Here is a 24,038-nt window from a genome sequence, read left to right on the forward strand (position 1 = left end):
TCACTCAGTGCAGATGAAACTTTTAATATTTATAACTGCTGATTTTTTTTCCTGATGCCTCCTATTAAGGGGAGGGGGATGAAAGTTTAAAGATAAAAGCTTGATGAAAGACCAGAGAAATGTTTTTCCAAGGACAGGCAGGGACTTAAAGCTATCTCCACCTAAGAGCTGGTTTAAGAACACTGCTCAGGCAAGTGAAGCATCAGAGATGGGGGATGAGGTCTCTGGAAGACCTTCAAAACTTGTCTAAGGAGCACCCAGGCTTTAGCTGTAAGCTCTGAGCTGTCTGGATTCAGTTTGTCTTGTCTGCACCAAGCACAGCTGTGCCTGGGACTGTGAGGCACCACCACAACATAATGAAGTCACAGCAAGTCAGCTTTGAAGTGCTAACCCTCTGTCCAGATGAAGAACACAACCAAACTCCCTCATTTTTAACAACATAAGTCTCGGACTTGCTCCATGCTCAGATGGTTGAATATTTGTGCATTTAAAAAGGATCCTGACACTCCCAGGTGTCATTATGAAAGCTGGGAATGACATCAGTAATACCTGACAGATATAACTGGGCCCAACTGAGTAAAACAAAAAGTTGGAAAGGTATTCAATATATATGCTCATTCATTCTCATCCATCTGAAAGATGATAAATATACACTGCTTTTAAAAGTAGTTATGTGGTGATGCCATAAGCATCAGAGCACTTCAAAATGTTTAATAAACAAATGTATACATTTGATATATGATATAAGGAGATACGTTTTAGAGCTGAAATACAAGGCTTGGGAGAACCTGAACTGAGGAGTAGCAAACTGCAAATTATCTCAGCCATTCTGCCTTCCTACCATAGAGAGCAGAATTCAAAGAAAAAAAGAAAAGCAGGCTGGCCAGAGAGGAGACAGGATTGCTTTATTCACATGAGGAGAACAAAGATTAACACTTCTTTGAAAAAACAACAAAAATACAAATGCTGAAAACCACCTCCACTAAATTCCAAAGTATCAGAGAAAAAGGTAGAGCTCTGTAGTCTGAGGACATGTCCATTGTTTGGAAGGCACAAAGCCAGCTGGCTAAAGAAAACAGTCTCCAAGACAGCCACAGTTTCTTGGCCTCCATTTTTTTGACTGTATTCTTCGTGTCCACAAACTATGATTTCAAATATGCAAGTGAAGTTCAAGTCTAACAAGATAACACTAAGTTGTTGAAAATTATTAGGAAAAAAAGTCCTGAATTTATCTGCATTATTAATATGAAATTTATCTGACACTTAAAACCTTGGGGAAAAAAACCCCACAACCTTACCAAAAGAAATTTCTGCATGTCTTCTGGAACTATACCAAAAAAAATTCAAATTAACAAAGCTACCTAGTACCAGTGGACTAGTTAAAACCTGATTAGTGCCTGGATACACACTGGCCATAACTCCAACAACATGTGCAGGCTATAAGCAGAACTACATTAAGCTGCTTATCATGCTGAAGCAAAAATCAAGGATTAGACATAACTCCCACTGCACATCAGCTGGCCTCCCTGGCAGTCACCAGGATTATGCTCATTTCCAAAGCTCATGAGAATTTTGAATTAAGCAACCTTACAGCATGAGATGGATGTACATGAAGGAACATCAGCAACTCTTCATACAGAATTACTGAGCATCATCTCTGAGGTTTGTTTTTTTTGACAAACCTGAGCTTTCAGTGGGAGTGTTGAGTGTATAGAAGTTCCACATCTCTTTAGAGATGTGAGTTTAGAAGTGTATAAAAAAAATATAATTAAAATATCATCAAGTGTTCACAGCTAGATACTGAAGTTACTTGATAAAAACAGTATCAGAGTAACACCAGAAAAATAAGAGCAGTGGTCAGAGACTTCACTTCCCCTCAGTCCCATCAGATGGCAGCATGATGGTCAGTGCAGTCACTGTGCACACCCAGCACCTGCAGCTTTGGACAAAAAGGCTGGAAAACCAGCAATGAAGAGGTCCAGAAAACTTTGACAGAAAATCCCTCCCAAACATCAGGTGGCAGTATGCAAGGATAAGAAACAAGGAACAACACAGGAAAGTCCATCCTGGGTAGTGGCAAAGGTCACTGAAGAAGACTCCACTTTTCTCTAGCAGTCCAGTTCTCATTACATGAAGAGATTTCAAAGGCAGCACAAGTGAGCTTGGTGCATGTCCCCAGGATCAGTCAGTTGTGCAGATGTGTGTTGAAGCGATCACATCAATCTAAAGTGAAGTGCTCTGCAAAAATATCATTTTTCTTCCCAAACAAACCTCGGATTTGCTCAAACTCCAGGGGCACATCAGTAGCCTTTTTCTTTACTTCTTTATCAAAAAGCTACAAAGGAAAAAAAAAAAGAAGATATTGGCAAAACTCTTCCACTCTTCACCCTGGCTAATACCACTGCTAACTCTTAACCTCTAAAAAGATCCAGCAATAAACCTTTTATATAAAAAAGTGCCTGACATGACTGCTGCCTCAGGCTCTGTTATTTAACAGCCATTTTCCTGTTATCCCTGGCTCTGGGTAACCAAAAGACAGTTCTCCCTCCCCAGCAGCAAAGCTGACAGGGCTACAGTGCCCAAGAAACCCCATCTCCTTTCCTCTGGTTCCAATCCCTCACACAGCAATGCTACCTCATAGCCTGAGAGCTCCAGGAGCCCTGAGATGTCATCCTCCATTTCAGACAGAGACTGGCTGAGGACAGCAGCTGCCTTGGCCACATCTGGGTGATAATGGTTTTGTAGAGACTGCAAAAGTGAAAAAAACAGCAAACATTCTGGTAACTACAGGGTAACACACACCCAATCTGGCTTCCTACCCAGGGATCTACCCCTTTGTTGATCAGATCTTCAGTAAACATCAAATTCTGGCAGAAGAGGCAAGTGTGTACTGTCATTAAATTCATTAAATCCTGGTTTCAGCCATCCTCCAAAGAGTCAAAGGCCCCTTCTAACTTCTTCACATCCAGCTTGAACCAGACAGACTCCTCCTGAAGCCATGCCTACAATGCACAACCCAATTCTGTCTCCTCCCACAGCCCTGGTGCCATTTCTGGGCTCCCTACTCCTGGGCAACCTTCCAATTGCTGCTTCAGGCCCCTTACACAAAGCCTTTGTAGTATTTAAATGGAAGGGGTCAATCCTGTCAACTAAGGGTTTAGAGCCATCAGGAGTAATTTAACCAATTTCAGCCTTCATACACCATCATACACATGATCCAGGTGAAAGGTGAACATTACATTCTCTACTCTAGCATTTTAAAAATAATTTCTACAGGATGACCTAGCTGTACCCAATTAATTTCCATCAGTGCTCAGCAAGTTCCTTTGTCCCCTCCAAAGCAAACAAAAAGCCTCATACATTTCCAGCTTTTTAGTCTGTTTCAGTTAACTGCACACTTTTCAGTGAGCTGCATGCTCACAAGTCACCTAAATAATTAGCATGTATGATTTCTCTAGTGTGTGGAATCCTTTGCCTCTAATGCTAGGATAGAAAAGGATGCAGGATAAAAGATGAGCCAGAAATTAATCTCATTTGCAAAACATGTCAGCAGATTCTTGTAAGTGGCACTACCAGCTTGGGTTAAGGAAGCAGCAAGGGTGGACAAAGCTCATTCCAGACACAGGTGTTCCTTTTTAGCTAACAAACCTGAATCTCCCAGAGACAGCTCTCCAAAGCCTTGCTTTTAGATGGCTCCTCCTCCTCCATAATATATGGATCTTCTGACATATCTAAGGAAATAAAGATACAGAGCTAACAGATCCTGTGTGACATGCACAACCTCAAAGGGAACAAAGTCAGAGCAGTGCTGCAGCAGGAGCTGCTCCTTCCCAAAACATTTAGGGTCTAGAAACAAGCAGGACACAGGAGACACTGTAGCACTCAGAATCATATTAAAGAGCATAGGAAGCAGGGCACAAGGAACTTGAATACTCTGATGCAAAGGGCATCTCAGGCACCTTTGAACAGTTCACTACTGATGTTCTACATGGGTCAGTCAGACTGCTGAGGTCCCAGAGGAACACCTACAAAGACACTACAGACTAAAATCAAAGAGGTCTCTGGTTTCTGAACTCAAGTTCTTCTGATTTCCTGAGGAGAATAAGACAAGCTCATTGACCAGTGCATTTCTCCCAGCACTTTTACATTTGTAAGCAGCCTGGGCCAGTGTGGGAATTGAGAATTCCAGCCAGGGAATTGAACAGGGTCAGAGAGAAGCAATGCCAGCAGCTCTACACAGCCAGAGCTTGCAGGAGCAGCCTGCTGGCTTTCCAAAAACTCAGGGGACAGAGGGATCCTTCTGAAATAACTGGGACTGGGACCTTTCCACGAATCCCGCTCTTTACGTCACCTAAATGTGTGACACAAAATTCCCCTACCACCCTTCCCTCTTACCTTGTGGCCCATGGGGTCTGTGCACCAGCACTCTGCAGGCAGGGTGCCTTCTGAAGAGATTGCAGATGAAGGGGATGGCCATGAGCAGAGCCTCAGGAGGAGCACTCAGGGCCAGCCGGGAAAGGCGCTTTATGAACGCAGCCACCAGGTACGCGGGCAAGTGACTGTTGGGAGACAGAAAAACCAGCGTGGAAAAGTCCCAGCAAGGGAGCCAGGAAGCTCAGCAATCCAAAAAGCCTGGCAGGCTAAAAGATCAGTGGGGTTCTTCAGATGTTTTGGGTTGTGGAGAGAAGCTAGAAAAACCCTGGTTTTAAGCGGTAAGACAGTCCTGTGTGCTCTCAGGAACAAATTTGAGGGAATTTCCATGCATTGCATGAATTAACTCACTCTGTGACTGGATCCACTCCAGGCACTCACCATAGCCATGCACAGCTCTTGTAGGTGACCACTTACATGGTACTCTTTATTCAGGCATTTTATAAACTTCTGAGTGCTTGGCCAATCAACCTTAATTATATTCTTTTCATGCCATTTTGTGGATTTAATTAATGCACAGGCCATGGTGGTAAATTTACATAATACCTCCAGGACTAAAGGAAAGAGTGCAGCTGTTAATGGGAACAATAATGCTGCTGTAATATAAATGTGCAGGATAGTTCTTTTTTTATGGTGAAAGTGCAAATTTCTAACAGCAATCAGCTCATCCAGGCAATTTCTTCAGGTCAGAAGAGCTGGGATGAAATGATGAGAATTTTCAAACACTTCAGCCCTACACCTGCAAGGCTCAGCAAAGCCACAGGACACCACCTATCACATCTTGCTGCTTTCTCCAAAGTACATTTTAAACACATGGGGTTTGATATCAAGTGCCCAGTGCTGAACTGTGAAGAGTTATTCCTGGTTTATTTTCCAATATATATTATGGCAGCTCTATGACTCTATGACCAGCTGCTTATCTAGTTTCTTCCTTGTGTGCAATGAATTGGCAGCATCAAGGCAGGCTGTCAATTTATATTTCAATGTTATAGTCTGCAAAAGGTCATCAATTTATCAATGGCTTGATGATCTATAACAACCCTGCAAATGTTAGTTTTCCATATTCATGAAGACAGACAGAAAAATCACCACTTTCAGCCCAAGTGGAATACAGATCAAAATAAATCCATTGTCATTTGCAGATTAGACTTGGATAACTGTCTTTGTACTTCTGAAACTGGATGGCTGTGTGGCAAGCTTTCAAAAACAGCACATGAAAAATTGCACAACACTACAGCAGCACTCTTGGATTCGTTTTTGTTGGTAAAAATTAATCAAATCCAGAAGGCACATTCAATGCATTATACCCAGTCTCTGGTCCACAGAAAAGCAAGAATTAAAGATGGGAACACACATAATAAATACACTACTTACGATGAAGACAAAAAGAGATCAAGCAGATGGAAAAAGCGGGCTCGGTACTTCACGTGGTAGACAGAAGGGTCTAAAAGGCTGTACAGCTTTTTGTAAAAATCGGGGTATTCCCTGTTAAAAAAAAGTAAAAACACAGCATCCATTGTTGATTAGTGACATACAGTTGAACTACACTGTGTCTGAATGTACCACGTTCTCATTACACACTACCCCAGACCACTGCTGTGCTCTGTTCAGCTTTAAGGGGAATTTCCAGCTCTTGCAGTGCTGGGCCATTTTCAGGATGTGAAGCTATGTCCATTGACTGCAAATTGTATAGGATCCAGTGAAATGCACACCAAAGACTACAGCTTCACTGTGTAACCAGATCAATAGACATTGATTTTTAAGTGCTGAGCAACCACAGTCTGCAGAAGAGGATATTTAGGCTCAGCTAAAAAAAAAAGTCAAGACTATCAAAAGAGCTCAGCAACCAAACAGCAGAGCCTCTTGTTCAGAGTTTGGCCTTCTCATGGGGAATTTTGAGTGTGGAGAATCCATTTCAGTTCCTTTTGCAATAAAATAAGTGCAAAAATCCATGCTCCTTTAAACAAAATGTTCTTTTCACTTACAGGTTGTGCTGATGAATCAGAATAAATAATCCATTTAAGGCTAGAAGACTGATTGCTCCACCTGGAAGAAAGCAGGCAAGTATCAATACAGTAAGAAAGTAAAATACCAGCTTCAACTTGTTTCTATTATAAAACCAACCCAGTAGGCACACAGGCTAAGAGTACAATTAGAAATTAGAGCCAGGACAATGGCTGTAAGGTAACAAAATTTCATCTACAGCCCTTCAGTGGCTCCTCAGTCACCTAGAAAGACTAAACTGCAGTTTAGAAGAACAGGCTTTGAAGGACCAAGAGATAAACATGTTGCTCTAATCCCCCAAGAAAGCCACACTAAGGAAGCAAAGGTCCATCTGGAAGGACATTTCTGTAGGAATCTGTGCACCCTGTGTCCAGATGTAGCCCAGGTATCAGCAGTGCTGCCTAAACTCCAAAAGAAATCACTCTGGCATTCTACCCTTCCCGGAGCCTTAAATATGATCTTCCTTACACACAAGGAGCAACAACACTGACAAACACAGGTAAAACCATCTCACTTTCTGGGACAACAGAGTGCACCCTAGTTCCTTAGCTTCATCCAAGCCAAATATAAATCTATTTCATCATCCAGACTGTGGTGCTGAGTCCAGCAGCCCTTCCAAGCCCATTTCACTCACCTATGCCATAGGCCACTGTCAAGAAGTCTATCATGAGAGTGGGTTCATTCATGTAAGGCAGGATGGAATCATGCAGAATAACAAGAACTTTTTTGTAAAGGCCAGTGGGTAGCTGTAAAGGACAAAACAATACAGTGAAACAACAACAGAGAGAGCAACAGCAACCCATGGTTCAGAAAGGCAACCCCCAAGTCAAGGCCAGAACAGAGCAGCTTGCAGCAACAGTTCCCAAATGGAAGAGTTTACCAGTAACAACTGACAATAATTAAGTTGTTTCAAAAAAGCCAGTGCTCCAAACAAACTGGGATTACAGCTCAGACAGGAAAGCTGGGGGAGTGGGAAGTCACCAGCACAAAGGCTTGGAAACCTTCAACTTGCCAACAGAGGTCAGATCACTCCTCCCAGGTATATTTATTTAAGGTGGGGAGAAAAAGAGAAATAAGAAACAGACCATCCATGAGACCATGTTTCTTGACAGAATGATCCAACGAGACAGGGCTGTTCCCACCCAACACTGAAAGCACAGGAGCCCCATGCAAGGAGTGCCACAGCCTCTAACCATTTCCAACTGGAAAGCAATGCAGACCTGTGCCAGAAGTAACACTCACCTTGTGCTTCAAAAAACTGAGCCACATTCTTTCAAAGGCTTGCTTGTGTGCCTTAAAACAGAAGTGCAAGCAGTGAGTTAAACACACTGGTGTAGATAAACACCAGTCTACTTTAAGCAGGTAAAATTTCAGCCCTGAAGCACCAAATAAAGACTTACCTGCAGCTTTGACACTTTCAGTTCCTCCCAGTTATCTAAGAAAAAAGGGTAAACAGATGTTAAACTTGAACTGCATGTTTAACAAGTTACAATAACCTTTTTTACTTAGTCTTTTAATATCCTAAAACTTTGGGGGGAAGTCCTTGCCTTGACATAAGGCCATGAGGGACCCCACTGCAGACTGAGGATTTTGCAAATACTGTTTAGAGGCACTGTGATTACAGAAATAGGCATTTCTCATTAGAAAACACCAACAGAGTCTTTACTCAGTAAAAATCTTAAACCTGATTTTCCTTTTCATACACAGCTTATGATGTGGAGCCTACTAACCTTGCTTCACCATAAATTTGACCATGTCACTCTCCTTGTTTGGCATGTTAATGGGAGAAATAAGGGAAAATACATTCTGCTGGTAAAATGGAAGTGGCCTCTGAGGAAAAAAAAAAAAAAGAACAAAACCATAATCAAACATTAAGACAGTTTTAGTATAAATAGTATACATTGTAAGCAAGAAAAAAAACCCCAAACCACCTTCAAATGAGCACATTCATTTCTCTTGCTTTCAAAGTCTTTCCACATACCACCAGTCCCTCCTGGTTCATGTACAAGATATGTGTTTGAGAGCAGTTTATCCAGCCCCACTTCACCCATATAATGATGATGTTACCTCCTTTGTCCTCTGCATGACTTGTCCAATGTTCTCAGTGACTGCCTTGGTGACAAAGTACCGAATGTCATCGTACTCCATGAACTCTTGAAAGCGAGAGATCAGGAGTGCAGCGTCCTCGTGTAGGGGAAGCAAACCATCAACAACCACCTACAACAGATTTGTGAAGGGAAGCAACAGGTCAGTCTCCTGCACTGCTGGAACAGTTGTGGCTGTCCTGGCTGAGGACATCTCCCTGTTTTTCTGACAGGCAGCTGGCATGGCTGTGTGCAGCTTGCTGGTTGGACAAGCCCTCCTACCCTCCAAGATGGGCCCCTTCTATCAATGCCAACGTCAGAAATGGTGGTTGAAGAGAGGCAGCACATTCCCTTTAATCTCCCAGATGCTTGCAGGTAAGGCCAGGGACTCCAAAGCCCCACCTCAGCAGTGGTACCTCCTGAGCACTCAGGAATCCAGCTCAAACATGTTCCAGGGAGCTGTCCCCACACCTGCAGGTGCCACCTCACTAGAGACAGAGGATCTCTCGAGACCACCACCCTCCTCCCTCCTTCCCACTGAAAACCTCCTGGCTTGAAATTTTAGTCTTGGAGAAAGTGAAAAGTTTTGTGTGCCATTGGGTAATGGCAGCAAGAACTTTTCAGTTCTGCAGCTTACCTTCAGAAGTTCTCGAGGAAAAGTTAAAGTCCCCTTCCACTCTACTTTGATCAGGGGATATTGTGCCTCCAACTCAACAAACTTCATGAGGGTGCACATTGACAATTCCTTTTAAAAAAAAAATAAAAAAAGAAAGAAAGGAAAAAACCCACCTCAACAAGTACATCAGGGGTCAGATCAAAGGAGACAACTTTTCAAGGAGGAAGAATAAATAGAGATGTTCCGAGAAAGCTGCTGAGCAGAGGTGAACCTGAGCACCAGCAATGCCTTAGGGCACCACCTGCTCTTCCCCACGGGCAGGGTGGAGTGATGGATGTCAGCTCCTGCTAGGGACCCCCTGGTGAACTCGTGTCTCAGGACCAACCTTGACCTGGAAGGATTCGTGGCCCATCAGCTCCGCCAAGCAACCCACGCAGTCCTTGTAGCGATGCCTCATCCAGATCTTGTACTTGTCCTCCGCGCTGTAGTTATCTGAAGGGTGAAGCATACAAAGTTCTCAAAGCTCAGCCCGGGAGCCCCCCAGACCCCTGCCCTCCCGGGACACTGCGGCGGGACCCCCTAAACTCACCGGCGAGAGAGGCCTCCTCGGCGGGCAGGGGCCCCACGAACAGCTCCCTCCGCTCCAGCAGCGCCCCGAAGAGCCGACTGCAGGTCCTGGCTGCGCAGAGAACATCCTCATCCTCACCTTCCTCCCGGCCCTGGGAAGAGCGCGGCTCTCAGAGGGCGGCAGGGCCGGACACGACCCAGCGCGGCCCGCGGCCCTCAGCCCCCACACCTCCCCGCACACCTCCCCGCAGACCGCCCCGTCCCGCACCGCCAAGAGCTCCAGGATCTCGAAGACGCGGTTGGCATTGCCGCGGCTCCCCAGCACGGCCTCCAAGCACCCTGCCAGCTCCTCGGCCCGCGCCATGCTGCCCGAGGAAGAAGGAGGAGGAGGAGCCAGCGGCCGCTCCGCCCGCAGGCGGGGCCGGGGAGGGGCAGCCCCGGACCGGGCACCTCGTGCTGCGGCAGCAAAAACCGCGGCTTTTGGGGAAAAGCTGCCCGAATTTTCCCTCCCGTGGAACGGAGACACCCTCCAGCACTCCCGGTAGAGAAGGCAGCCGAGGCGGGGTTATAAAAATGTACACTTTATTACACCTTCAGGTAGGATACATCACTACTCCTTACAGTCCTACTGGGTCAAGTACAAATGCTTATGTCTGTAAGTTATTTACAGGTTGACTTCTAACACACTCCTGGGAAAAAGACACATTAAAAGAAGGAAGAAAAAGCAAAGGGTGATTTTAATCCTCATTAACTGACCTAAACAAGAAACAATTGCCTCTTTAGACACCAAATCAGACCACAACGATGCAGCTTTCACACTGCTGGAAGTGTTCCCACACACACACACACAACTTACATGCACATAGTAAACATTTAAAAGTAAAACGGGGGCTAACTAAGCAATATTTTTGGATGAGCAACACTTTACTGTACACAGTGTCAGTTATCCCTTACCACTGCATTTGATCTGTGGATCTGTGTTTTAAACTAATGCCACTCGGGACACTACCAGCTTGGAGGCTGGCAACAAGGTTCAGGTAATGGCACAAACCAGTGGTTCAGCAGGGTCAGGGGAACACCACTGCATGCACAAACAGCTTAAAAAAAAAAAAACAAAACACAAAACAACAATGCCCCTGTATTTGAAGACCTGGGGTCCAAGAAAAAAAGAGGATGCTGGAGAAAAAAAAGTGTAGAATTAAAAGAGAAAAAAAAATAAGGAACACTGTCTGACCCAGTGTTATGCTTGTGATCTTAACTGAACAGGCTGCACCCAGCCTACTTCAAACAGAGCTGACTGGGTATTCTTTCTTGTTTAAGCCATTTGGATAGCTGGGTACCAATAGGTGTGCACATACAGAGATGGTAACAAAAGAGACTTTCCTTGCCTTTAAATAAGGTTCCCTCCACCCAAAAAACATTACAGAACGGGAAAATAATTTTAAAACCATCTCAGAAAAGGAATGTTATCATGTCTGAATTTTACACATCGTGCAGTTTTATGGTCAAAGTAAGTCCATTCAAGGTAAAAAAGCTTTTTTGACTCCTGACTCAGTGCTGATTGCAAACAGGAGTCTGGTTTTCATTTTATGCAAGAAAAGTAAAGAAAAGCCCCCACAGTTCTATGCAGCTTTTTGCTTGAGTGTTTTGTTTTGTTTGTGTAATACTAAGGCAAACTGATTTGGAGGAAGAGGCCTCGCTCTATTCACATCCAAAATACCCACCTGAAGATACATTCATCATTAGCTTTAGTAAAAGAATAGTACAAAAGTTAGATCATATTCTTTACACAGTTGAAGAATTAGTCTTAGATTTAATTTCACTATTCTCCCTGTCCCTCTGCCCCCCACCCCCCCGAGCTGAAAGCTGAGTAGAAAGTACTGAACATTTAAACATGTTGCAAGAGCAGAATGAAACTGAGAGATTAAATTTTATGAGTTGGAAAGTTGTTTCCTTGACACAAGTCCCATGAGAAACAGCTATGGACCATTTGTTTGGCTGTATCCAGCAAACAATTCTTTTACCAAAAAAAAAGAAAAAAAAAAAAGGGCTACACTTTTAATACACATCTACTATCAACACAGTATTTACGCAGTTCATGCCTAAAATATCCATTATCTTAAAGTGAAATATGAGAATGAGAGCACAGGTTGGGTGATTCAGTAAACTGTACACAAAACTACTAACAAACATTTTTTTAAAGACTTACAAAAATGGAGCATGAAACTTTTCTTTTTCCTTTTTAATTACATATACTTACAGGCTTTCACATTTATTGGCTAAACTTTGCAGGGAGCACTTCAAATGTAAGTTAGACCTTCCAGAGGTATTTACCTCAGTGAGAACACCAGGCAGCTTTTATAGAGATGGAAAATTCTCTGCTATATGAGCTACTCCTGGTTCTTTGAACAGCTCCCCCCTGGATACTGAGCACACATCCAAACTATAGCAATTGTTTGGATGAATTGGGGAATACTGCCCCATATTCCCATGGGCAGTTTCTGGTGAGCTAACACAGCTGAATTTCACTGATGTTTATGGCATATTACCACTTAACTCTTGTGAAGCTGGGCAGAATTTAAACACAAGCAATGTTTGCTTTATCTGGTTTGAATGAGCACAAAGAACACTGGCAGAATGCATCTTGTACAGCTTGTGAGTGCTAAAAAGTTGCTAATACACTGAAGTTATGTGAGAGTTTCCATGTTTAAATGTTCACCTGCAAAAAAACCTTCTGCTAAAAATAAAATATAGAGGAGGTTTGTCTTCATTTGGATGTTTGGATTAGCTTCTCACTTGGCTTAGCAAACACGAAATGTTGTGTTTCCCTGTTATTGCATTTTAATCATTAGTTCAACTCGGTTTAGTAGGTGCCTTCAATCTGACAGTGGGCGTCCTCATTTGTACTTTTGCTTGTTGATTTTGGGCTTCAGATGTTGCTGGTGTCTGGGCTGGGTTCTGTCCACCTGGAGCCTGAATCTGGGGAGATGCTGTTGTCACCACTTGCTGTTGGATCAGTTTCTGCTGCACGACCTGAGCAGTAGCAGTTGTTGCAGGAATTACCTGAACTTGCTGCTGACCTGCAGTCGTCTGAGAAAGTGTCACAGTTTGGGGTTGGGCTTGTACCTAAACATTAGGATGACAAAGCAATTACAAATTATTAGTTTGGTTGGCATTACACTGAGCACACAACATTTCTGCTCTAAAGAAGGCATCTCACTTACACAGATGTTTGCTCACTGCTGCCCACAGAAAGGGACAAAAAAAAAAAAAATCAACATCTTTGTTCAGAGAACAAGGTAATGAACACTGGGCAACTTCAGCTGCCTTTGTCAGAAGCCAAATGACTGCAAGGGCTTCTCCAGAGGAATATTAACTCTTGATCAGTCCAAAAGGAATCCATCAAGCACTAAAAATGCAGGTAAAAAGAATGCCACATGTACACCTAGAATACAGTTTTAAAATGATATAGCGCGGCCCAATCCTAGTGCCATGGACATCACTGCTGTGTGTGGGAAGGGAGTTTTTTATTTGTCTTTTTATCATGCACTTCAACAGTCCCAGAGTTATGCCAGCATCAATGATGTTTGAAAATCTAGCTTTTAATTTCCCTTGAAAAATTACCCAGGAGTTCTTACTGACTACAGAGAACAACTCAACTTGTGTTGACTGATGAGGTTTCTGTTCCTTGCTGCCTACACCTTACCCTTGAAGCATTCCCATCTGAGGTGGTTATCAGTCAGCTTACAACACTTCATCATCAGTCACAGATTTTATTCTGCACTAAAACTGAACCATAAACTGTGACTGATTAAGATCTGATTGGCTCAGATATTTGTGCACCAAAGGCAGTAACTTCACCACCCTCCCAAGTTAAATCATTCTTGTCAACCAGCAGAATAAGTTACACCTGTTGCTAATGCTCTGCATGGCATGGATCTAAACCAAGTAAATGAACTGCCTGCTACTTGGGGAAGGGGAGAGCAAACCATCAAACCTGCATCTGATCCCAGTCCCCTCTCATGTCACACCACATTTAGGACAGATACAACACCATTCTCACTTGGCACAGCCTTATGAACTGGAACAAAATACTTGATTTTTTGTAGAACAAACTCAGATGGCACTCATTAGTTCAATTATTTGCTATCTTGACAAGATATCACAACAAACCAGTTTTTAAAGTGACTTTCGGCTTTAAAAAATACTTTTTTAATCTTTTTCTCAGCTTATCAACAACCATTGATCCATCTACCAAAGTTTTAGACTAGAGAACACAGAGCAAGTGACTCAGCATTCACATTCATTTTTATAGAACTTGGCTATATCAGTCACAAATGCTGCCCATACCCCACAGAAGCTAAAAATTACACATATTCCAAATAAATGAGCTTTCAGTAGGATCGTGTTTCTGGTGTTACACCTGACAAGTGCAAACCTACCTGTTGGGAAACTGAAACCATCTGCTGAATGTTGGCAACAGCAGCCTGTTGCTGAACCACTTGTGGAAGTTTTGCAACCTGCAGTGACAGGAAATTAAGGAATAAAGAATTGCTCATAGCAGCAAAACCCCCTCCATACCAAAACTGCTATTGAGTGAAAACCTTCCCAAAGAGCTGTTCATGGTAAGCTGCTGCAGCTTGGAATTCTCAGGGTTAATGAACCTTTGTAAAACTTTTTAGATCAGTGTGTTGAAGAACTGAGCTAAGAGAGGAAAAGCTGCACTTTCCATTTTAATTGCTACACACTTGTTTCCTCCTAACTAGATGGAAAATTGAAGGAAGCACAGAAAACTCTAATGGGCCACATTATCTTGAATATACTTTTTGAAAGAGTAAGGCTTCCAATTCCTAACCCCCTTCTTTTTTCCTTGGTTACACTGATACAGTTATGCAGAAAAAAACAGTAACTGAAGTGTCACCTACCCTTGGCTGCCAGAGCTTAAGCTGAAAGACAGCACCAAAAACCAGGGAGAGCCCTGGCTGAATTTTCCTTAGTAAACACAATAGGGAATCCCTTGCTTAAGTGACACTATTTATTTCAAAGAGGAAAGGCTAACTTAGAGTTCATGTTGTTCCTCTGACCTGCTCCAAGGCCAAATATTCAGCAGCAATGAATTTTATTATCAAGTCAATTTAAACAAACATGTGACTAGAATAAATATGACTGGGTGCTAAAATGCTACATCACCTGTCACCTTTACAACTCTCCAGTCATCGTAGAGTTTAAAGGCTTAAAACTGTGTTACCTGTACCTGAATCTGGGCCTGCACTTGTTGGGTTCCACCTGGTTTCTGGGTTTGGGAAATTGGGGTTGTTAAGAACTGTGTTTTAATGGCAGGCTGTGTAGTGTAAGTTACTTTTTGTTGCTGTGAAGTCTGCTGTTGGGTTTGGACTGTAACCTGTTGAGCGTTTATCTACACAAGAGAAAAAAAAAGCATCAATGATTACAAAATATATATGTGGATTTTAAAGAATAGGTTTGCAGCTAACACGATCAGTTACTTATTATTGAAACAAATCCTCCCATGATTAGTAGTAACAAAATGAAAAAAATGAAAGCTTTCATGCACTTACACAAATATTCCAAATCAATTTAAGCCCTTACTGACATGGTTCTCTCTTACACACATGCACACACACATCATGTGCTACTGCACTTCCAAAAGCACACATTGGGGTGTGTGTAATTGACAGCAAAGCCCATGAGAATGTCATTTCAGGAGGAAATATACTTTGCACAAATTATATTGAAAACAATGAAAATCTTTGGAAATTTTCCACATTTGGTTATATGAGAAGTGCCTAAACAGAATCTTAATCTTTGTTACTTAAAAAAGAAAAAGTTTGGGGCATGAGAAATCACACTAGACAACAGCCTTACTGGAAAAGTTATTAAGTACCTGACAAGGCACCAGAGAAAAGGTTCTCTCTAGATATACCCAAGGCTCAGCCCTAAAAATACTGACTGACTCCCTAGGATTGTCCTCACAACTCAGAGCTCAAGCTTTACAACCACAGAAGAATTACAGAACTCAACAGGAGACCAAGCAACAAGTACCTTTTGCTGCACAGTGGCTTGGCCCTGTGCAACCTGAGGCTGGATAGCTTTCTGCTGCTGTGCTGCTTGATGATGCTTGAGCTTCAGAAGCTGCTGGACATGCAGTGGCTGTGCAACTACTGTCTGGCCTCCTGAAAATTACAAAAATAATTAGAACTCTAAGAGTCTTCATTTTACTGCTTTGTCTCAGTAATCACAGCTTGTAAATACAGATTGTGCTTTTTATAGACCTATTCATCTGCATAGCTCTGAGCACCAATAACCCCCTGATTTTAATGGGAATAACACATGATTTTGACAGTGGAGACTAAAACATTGTTACCTTAGGGCATTAGATACCTAACTTTGTGTTCTAACAAGAATCTTCCTATAGGAAAAATTCTGTCCATAGAAAAGGAGAGATTTATGAAATATGAGTTTTCCTATTTCCATTTTGCATTTTAAAAACATTATGAAATTAAATCTGCTTGCCTACTCTCACATATTTAAAAAAACCAAAACCAACCACATCTGGCTAAGAATCATGGTAACCTCTAGATTAAATGGATTAAGAATCAAACTGGAATGCAACCTCTATCACTTCAGTTTTGATTTCAAAAGTATAAGTCCCACATAAGACATTATTGGAAACAACCTGCCTTTAAAATTTTACTGTGTTTTAAGTCTGTTGACATACCTGCTGCTTTCTGTGGCTGCCCAATGGCAACACTAATGCCTGCAACAGTAACAGGGAGTGTGGTGACTCCTGCAGATGAGACAACAGCAGCTGGAACAGACACCACCGGAGGCTTTGCCAAAGCAACCTGTGCTGCTTGTGGAGTCTGGGCCTGGATCTGTCCTTGTGCTTGAAGCTGGGAAGCAGGAACACGAGTCTAAGCAGTAAGGAATGAAGATTATTGTACTGGCACAAAAATATTTACTGCATATAACAGGTCATTATAAAGTAAGAGTTGCAAATATGCTACATATAATCACTCCTTTACAGTAATACTCTTCAGAGATGGTATCAGTGGGTAAGTGCCACTAAAGCTGTATTTGTCACAGCTGCCTCTTTTGTACTCCCTAAATCATGCAAAGTGCACTTGTGCACTTGGATGACCAGTATCCAGTTCATTTAAACCAGCAAAGAGAATCAGGTGTTTCAGACTGGTTTTGCAAAGTTAAAGACAACTTACAAGACGAGCAACTTGAAGGTTTGTCACCGTGGTGCCTGCAAGAACTGCTCCAGGACGAGGTGCTGTAACAGCAGTGAGCTGTTGAGTTTGCTGCTGCTGCTGCACTTGCACTTGTGCTGTTTGCTGCTGAGCTCCTTGCTGTGTCTGCTGTGCTGCCTGCTGCTGGGGAAGCTGCAGTTTCTGCTTCTGCAACTTGATCAGCTGCTCCTGCAAAAACCAAACACTTCTGTCATTTCCAGTCTAATATAGGACAAAGGAAAAAATGGAGATGAATCTGGAGCTTTACAAGAGAAATATTCTATGCCAGACTAGTTAAAACCAAGGAGCTAGGAATGCAATTAATTCCTTTATACAATGGGTTGCCAGTAAGTACCAGCAAGCAGGTTACAAGCTGACCTACTGCAAGTGTTACAATCTGAAATGGCTGTCAGGCTCTGTCTTGATGAAATGTTACTAGGATCAGGTTTAAGAACAGCTACATTTCACTCTAGGATCCAACACACACTGGTAATGGTGCTTACAGCAACAACGAGTAACATGTCATATTACTTTAGAAGCATTTCCTCACCTGTGACAATTTCCCTACAGTTTTTATTTGAGCTGGAGACTGGGCTTGTGCTTGAGCTTGAATCTGTGGGACCTGGACCTGAGCAGCTTGCTGCTGCTGTTGCCTCAGAAGCTGGAAGTGAGCTGGGGTAATAGTTTTGCCAGACAGCTGGACTGTTGGTGTAGCTGTGAATAAAAAAAAAACAAATTAAAGATTTTTCAGTATTCATTTTAATTAATTGATTTCACCTAAAAATCCAAGCTGCTATGTGAGTGTTTTTCTGCTCCAGCACTGTTTGTGGACTAACTACAAGTAAAAACATGTTAGAATAAACAAGATATTAAAACCAAGTAAATAATAAAACACTCTTCCTTTCTTCACACAGGGTTTTAGTTTGAGACAGCCAGCTCTAGTATTTTACTGCTAGATTAGTAATAAGTTTTTTCAGTTGTAATACCTAGGGGTCAAGAAGCTTTCTATTACAACACTTTATCCAGAAATACTGAAGAAAAAGGTAATCTTAGCACCAACAGTAAAGCAAATAAAAAATCCTATTTTATTTGTTTTGTATTTTTTATTGTTTAACTGTGCTGCCAACAAATGAAGACTTTCAGTATAGTGGGGCTACAGCAATCAAGACACCTACAGAAATTCTGAGGCCCTTTAGGTACCCTTGGAAAAAAAAATCCATAAACACAGAATAATTACCTGGTGTAACTTGAGTCACCAAAGATCTTGTCTGGGTCTGCACAGGTGTGAGGTTTGTAGTTACCACTGCTGATGCAGTCACTGATGTCACTGCACGAACTCCTTGGGTTGATGCTATGGTCACCAGCTCTGTGGAGGCAGCGGGTGCTGCTGCAGTTCTCTGCTGGGTATGCACCACTTGTGCAGCTGCAGTGCCTCCTGAAGTCTGAAAAGGAACAAAGACATTCTTATTTCTCACAGTTTCCACACCTCATAAGAAAACCAAGGGAAGCTTCTGGAAGTGGATTCTAGAAAAAAAGATTTCAAACATACCAAAGCATTGCAAAATCAAAGAAGGTCCAAATCTTTCTAACACACCTCTCTGTTTTGGTATCTGTCATAATCAGCATCTGGTTAAATCTTTTTCAAAGACCAAACCCTCAATGACATTACAAAAATTTGGTTTTACTACCTTGCAATTTTTTTGTTTTATCTTCCATAGTCTTAAATGATTAAAAGAATAATAAAGATCATATAAGAATATGATGATATATAAAGACCATATAAGAATAATAAAGATCATGCTTAACAAAGAACAACATCGTTAGAGGCTGGAAATGGTAATGGCATAATGAATTGACAATTACATCACCCACCTACTATTTTAAACATTAGGGCACTTTGTTCTGATAACTGTTCCAGTGTGTTCTGGTATTTTGGTACTGGAAAAGGGTTTGACACAGAATCATTTGATGGACATGAAATTTGCAAGAAGCAGAGCATCTGATATTATGAAAAGCTAAAAAAAAAAAATCAGTCCAGGGACACAACCAGTGCTGTGATCTACTCACAGTCAGTGTTCCAGGTATAACAGGTGAAGCCAGACGTTTGTTGATGGGCTGAAAGGTAGCAGCAGGGACTCCAGCAACAGTATTCACTATCACATTCCCACTCACTGTAGCTGAAAATGAGCCACGATTAAATATGAGATTCTAAAAATGAAGACCCAAATCTCCAATCATTTCCAATCCCAATGACAAAGGCTCCTTACCAGTCTGTATACTCGTCCCAGTCACTGCTGTTTTGATGGTGCCTGCCTACGTAGAAGACAATTAAGGCAACAGTTCAGACAAACAATAAAAGAAAACTGAATGTAGCTCTTACTCTACTGTGCTGTTTAACACAAATCCAGAGGTGACAAAGTAAGAAAAAATGCAGTCAAATGGACAGGTATTTCTGCACTTGTTCGTTCATTTTGCAGATCAACCACAACTGGTGTATTCACATTATTCTGCCACACTAAGAAGCAACTGGGGACCAGTCAAATGTTCAGTCAGTTCTGACACTCTCGTTGGCAGAAGAAGGGAGCAATACACTGCTCTGGTGTGCCACAAACCTTCAGTCACACATGAACATCACTTTGCAGCAGACAGACACAAATACCTGTGGGTCAGAACCCATTCTCTGTCTCTTTCTCAAACAGCTGCAGCATTCTTGCTCTTCAATAAGCAAAATAAAATCACCACTGCCTCCACACATTAGTATGCAACTGGATTGCCTCTAAAAACAAAAGCCTCAGACCTGTCATTAGGTTCATTAAATCAAACTCTAGATTTAGGGAAGCCATGAAAAGTTTGCACAGATTTCCAGTAAAACAACCAGGGTAGATCCTGTAGGATGCAACATTCCACTTGCCTTGCAAAGGTTAATAAAGCTTTGGGTTTTAAGCTACTTTAACAGAGCAGCTCTTAGAGCTACTTTCTCTTTATTGCCCAAGCTCTCTGTATAAACACTGCTCACTGACTGAACAAATTTATTTGCTCAGGCTTTGATTAAACTAAATTCAAGTCTATACTGGAAGAGGCAAAAAATCTTTGCAAAAGATGTGGTGTTTTTCCACCTCAGCATGCTAAGAAATATTTTTATAATGGTACAAACACCATTTTAATAAATGAGCAAAAAAAGAAAACATCCAGCATACACAGGAAAAAAAACCCCAGAAAGACAGAAATAGCTTTTCTCTCACTATACTGACCTAAAATTCTCACTTTCCAGAGAAAATAAAACACACAAATACAGTACACACAAATATGGTACATACAGAAGAACTGAAGTGACTACATCAGAGGCACCAAGCCCTCCCTTTCTTACCAATACTGCAGTGTTGGCCACAGTAGTTACTGCAGTCTGCACTACTGCCTGTGGCTGCTGAACTACCTGTGCCTGAGCCTGGGGCTGAGGCTGGGCTTGTGCTTGCTGTACAGCTGGTTGCTGAGCTTGCTGCTGGCCAGCTTGCTGCTGCTGAGGCTGTGCACCTGTCTGCTGCTGTGCCCTCTGCTGTTCAGCCAAAGCCTAGGAAATCAAAGTGTGAGCTTCATAGTCTTCAAAACAGCACATGTAACAATCAGGAGGTTACTTTTTACAAAACAAAACACAACAACAAACAAAACCCTTTTAATTCTAAGCAGGTGTTAAATATGTGCCTGCAGAGACGGCACAGAAGTCTCTCTTCACTGTAGCACTCCAAGTTACATGACCTAGCTGGATTCCAACTATCAGCTATACTCATGGCTGTATCTTAGAGCATAGCAGAAGCAATTTACAATCAACAAGCAAGGACAAGTATCACTTTCTGAATAATACAAGAAAGGTGGCCAGCTGAGATGCAGACCATACCTTTTTCTCTTTTGCAATACGTTCTGCTCGGAGAGATGCAACTTGAATTGGAGGAAGTGGCTTATCATAGTTGATTCCACTAGAAATATTTACAAGACAAAGCACACAATTGTTAAAAAACAAATAACTGAAAGTTAAAACAGGAAAAAAGCACTTTTATGCAATTCATAACTCATTTAAAACAGTGTGCCCACCTTTCTGCAAGCACTGATGCATGCTTTGGATTCTTCTGGAAAGGATTCATGCCAAGTCTGAAATTGAGCAAAACTGTATTACTGGAGACAAAAAAAAAACTTAAAAAAAATACTTAATTTCACATGGTTTAGCAGATGACACTGTGATTTTGGTGAAGTTTTCATGATATTCCCACCAATACTGGAGCCTACACACAGACAGATATTTTAATAAAACCTCATAGTAAATATGAAATCAATGCAGAAAAAGTTACTGTCAAAATATGCATGGAAAACATCATACTACTAAGCAGCATAAACATCAAAATGTTTACAATTCAGGCAAATGGAACATGTGGATTATAAAGTAGATTAAAAAAACAACTGAGTGCACACCAAACTCATGCCGTAAATTAAAGGTAATCCAAACAAAAGAAATATGAAGGTGTTCCAGTTACACAAGGCCAGGACACCAGGAGAATGATTAAGAACAGAGGAACAGACCAGAAGTTTCCAACAATGTAAAGTTACTCCCAGTTGGGAGTGCAATTCAGAAGAGTTTGCAGCAGATCTGTGCTAAGAGGGAGATCAAATGATCCCAGTTCAACTTACAGAGGTTTGATGGGTGGGCTTCTTTTCCCTGCAATCATTTTCATCATCTCAAAATGATTAGTATAGAGTTGTGTGTGGGTGGCACCCTCATCTTGAGCATAGATCTGATTGGTACGAAGTGGGCGACTGTTTTTAGTCTAAAAAATGAAAACAAACCAACTTTCAATTTCAGTTTCACACTCCCAGGGCATTCTGTCTATGTATAAACACATGGTGAGCTGGTAGATTATTTTAAAATGTACTCCAACATATCTATCACAGATTGGTTTCTGCCTCGTGCCACTGATAACTTACTGTTACACAAAACTCTATGGGAAATATACAAAGAAAGAGCAAAATAAGGAGCAGTTCTCACGGTCACACTGGCATCAGCACTTGGGGAGGGGACATACAAAATGGCAATCTCTAACTTGAAAAAGAATCTTTGCTTTAGTTCAGATTTTGCGAGTTTAATTCAGTACCCAAACCAAGAGCCCATTAGTTTAGGTTATGCACAGCGCACACAGAGTATCAGAAAACCATCACTGCACTGCTCTCCCAGCAAAGCTATGTTAACATCCAACACATCATGCCAGCTAATGTTTGGCTTCTCCTAAGCAGAAACTGCCAGTCAGGGACAAACCTGCTTTTTAGTCAGAGAATGGGACTAGAGTCAGAAGTTCTAGATTCTGTCACTAAATTGCCGCATGGTTTGGAAGAAGTTCTTTATAATCATGAAATTTGTTTTGGTTTCTGCAGTGCACTCTTAGCCTCATTTACTAAAAGGTGCTTCAAGCATTAAATTCACTATGTGTTTGTAATCCACTCAAGCCCTAGTATGAAGTACACTCCTACAGCTCTTAAGTACAATCATTACAGTCCAGGTAAGTTACGTGGTGGTTGTTAGGTGGAAAAATATCCACTACAGTTTAAATGAAGTCACAAACTTATTGCATGATTTAAGATTTATCTATCAAATCCAAAAGCTGAAGTCTGGTGTCAATCCACTGTACCAGTAAAGAAAGGAAAAATAAATTTGGAATTTTAATTGATGTCTCAGAATTCAAGTAACACTCAACATGGATCTCATATGAATTATCTGCCCACCTCCATTGCTGCTAAATACCACAGTGTCTAGATTTGATTTTGAAAGAATACCAATGCACACCTTATAAATACTTTTTGTCTTCTTTTTAGGATTAGCTTCGTACATTAGCTGTAAAATAAGAAGGAAAGTTAGATGATCTTTTGTGGAAGATTTTGTTCAGCTGCTTTTTCTTTTCAAAGAAATCACATAAAATAAGTGGAAATCCTGATGAGGATAATTTTTATATTCTTTTAAAAGTTATTTATTTACACTGTTGAAACATTTTAACAAAAAGCAAGTGTTTACGGAGATAAGGAAAAAAAACTCTACAAACTTAAGGTAAAAACAAGACGCATCCCTCTGTGTGAACTCACCTTTCCCTCTTCCCTGGGGATTATGACATTTTCGTATCTGTTGCGGCACTGCTTTGGTGAGCGATAGACTCTGCTGCACGAGTTAACAACATCACTAACAAGGTCCCAATTGGGAGTGTGTGCTGGTGATACAACAGCAAGATTTAAAGGAAGCTCCAGAAGCTGCTTCACTGCCTGCAAGAGACAAAAGTACAAAATGTTCAGGTGACAAGTAATTCCTGTCTTCCAAACCTACCCCCATCTGCTTGTGTCTGCACACTCAGTGACACAGCTTAGGGCTCAGGTGATGGGTTCACCTACACTGACAGAGAATAAAGAAAGCACAAAATGCAATTATGCAGATTGACATGTAAGAGAACACTTGGAGATTGGTGTAAGAGGAACAGGGCTGCCATTGATGACTGTTCTCAAAGTTGGGGAGAGCATCCAGCATCCAACGTCCGGCCAGTAGAACTAATGTAGAACATAGGAACAGGACCTTATCATACATTCTGCAGTTTAACCTTTCATTCATCCTGAGGAACACAAATGATAAGCAATCTGTTCTGAGTTATGTCAGCATAATGTCAACTAACCATTAAGAATTAGAAATGACCTTAAAGAGATAAAGTGCAGAAAGAGCCATTTCTGAAGTTAGAAGCAAAAATACAATAAACGATAATAGCAGAAATAGGAAAAACAAAGTGCAGGTGTCCTCTGACCTGCAGGAGTGCCCAATCTTCACTGATCAACCACTCTGGATTATCTTGTCCAGCCTCAGCAGCTGGTTTGACAAGAGTTGGCAAAGGCTTTGCAAACTGTGTTTGTTGTTTCAACAAGATGTTTTTCTTTTGCTCTTTGCCCTCTCGGCGCATTTTCAACATTCCTGGAGTCGCTCGATCAAAAAGTGAACGAGGTGGAATTACTGTCTCTCCATGACGTTGCTTTTTCTTCCTGCCTGTAGCTAAGATAAACAATAAATTTCTT

General features: G+C 41.7%; 2 protein-coding genes across 2 annotated transcripts in view; both read right to left on the minus strand.

Annotated features, from left to right (window-relative positions):
- Positions 1 to 884: 884 nt before the first annotated feature.
- On the minus strand, positions 885 to 10,112 carry NOC4L (nucleolar complex associated 4 homolog). Its single transcript, XM_030460820.1, has 15 exons — positions 9,971 to 10,112; positions 9,725 to 9,854; positions 9,521 to 9,627; positions 9,157 to 9,264; positions 8,503 to 8,652; positions 8,166 to 8,265; positions 7,836 to 7,870; positions 7,678 to 7,728; positions 7,070 to 7,181; positions 6,417 to 6,477; positions 5,806 to 5,916; positions 4,396 to 4,559; positions 3,649 to 3,731; positions 2,635 to 2,748; positions 885 to 2,335 (listed from the first exon to the last, which is right to left on the minus strand). Exons 1-15 carry the CDS (start codon positions 10,064 to 10,066, stop codon positions 2,219 to 2,221), a joined length of 1,539 nt encoding a protein of 512 aa, XP_030316680.1. The 5' UTR covers positions 10,067 to 10,112; the 3' UTR covers positions 885 to 2,218.
- Positions 10,113 to 10,267: 155 nt separating this feature from the next.
- EP400 (E1A binding protein p400) overlaps positions 10,268 to 24,038 on the minus strand; it is a 48,452-nt gene continuing 34,681 nt past the window's right edge. Inside the window, exons 39-55 of the mRNA XM_030460299.1 lie at positions 23,774 to 24,015; positions 23,073 to 23,246; positions 22,780 to 22,827; positions 21,633 to 21,769; positions 21,042 to 21,098; positions 20,848 to 20,926; positions 20,323 to 20,523; positions 19,223 to 19,268; positions 19,023 to 19,132; positions 18,193 to 18,397; positions 17,506 to 17,669; positions 16,938 to 17,144; positions 16,439 to 16,634; positions 15,763 to 15,893; positions 14,957 to 15,118; positions 14,145 to 14,222; positions 10,268 to 12,828 (exon numbers count right to left, since the gene is read on the minus strand). Coding sequence (XP_030316159.1) covers positions 12,556 to 12,828; positions 14,145 to 14,222; positions 14,957 to 15,118; positions 15,763 to 15,893; positions 16,439 to 16,634; positions 16,938 to 17,144; positions 17,506 to 17,669; positions 18,193 to 18,397; positions 19,023 to 19,132; positions 19,223 to 19,268; positions 20,323 to 20,523; positions 20,848 to 20,926; positions 21,042 to 21,098; positions 21,633 to 21,769; positions 22,780 to 22,827; positions 23,073 to 23,246; positions 23,774 to 24,015 — 2,510 coding nt within the window. The 3' untranslated portion in view covers positions 10,268 to 12,555. The remainder of the gene's footprint in view (positions 12,829 to 14,144; positions 14,223 to 14,956; positions 15,119 to 15,762; positions 15,894 to 16,438; positions 16,635 to 16,937; positions 17,145 to 17,505; positions 17,670 to 18,192; positions 18,398 to 19,022; positions 19,133 to 19,222; positions 19,269 to 20,322; positions 20,524 to 20,847; positions 20,927 to 21,041; positions 21,099 to 21,632; positions 21,770 to 22,779; positions 22,828 to 23,072; positions 23,247 to 23,773; positions 24,016 to 24,038) is intronic.

Source organism: Calypte anna, chromosome 15 (genome assembly GCF_003957555.1).
Source record: "Calypte anna isolate BGI_N300 chromosome 15, bCalAnn1_v1.p, whole genome shotgun sequence".
Taxonomy (NCBI): Eukaryota; Metazoa; Chordata; class Aves; order Apodiformes; family Trochilidae; genus Calypte; species Calypte anna.

Coding starts and splice junctions, on each gene's coding strand:
- NOC4L (XM_030460820.1), bottom strand. CDS start 10,066: ATGGCGCGGGCCGAGGAGCTGGCAGGGTGCTTGGAGGCCGTGCTGGGG. Junction 9,628..9,724: donor CGAGGAGGCCTCTCTCGCCG/GTGAGTTTAGGG, acceptor TTCACCCTTCAG/ATAACTACAGCGCGGAGGAC. Junction 6,478..7,069: donor GACAGTGGCCTATGGCATAG/GTGAGTGAAATG, acceptor GCTTTCTTCCAG/GTGGAGCAATCAGTCTTCTA.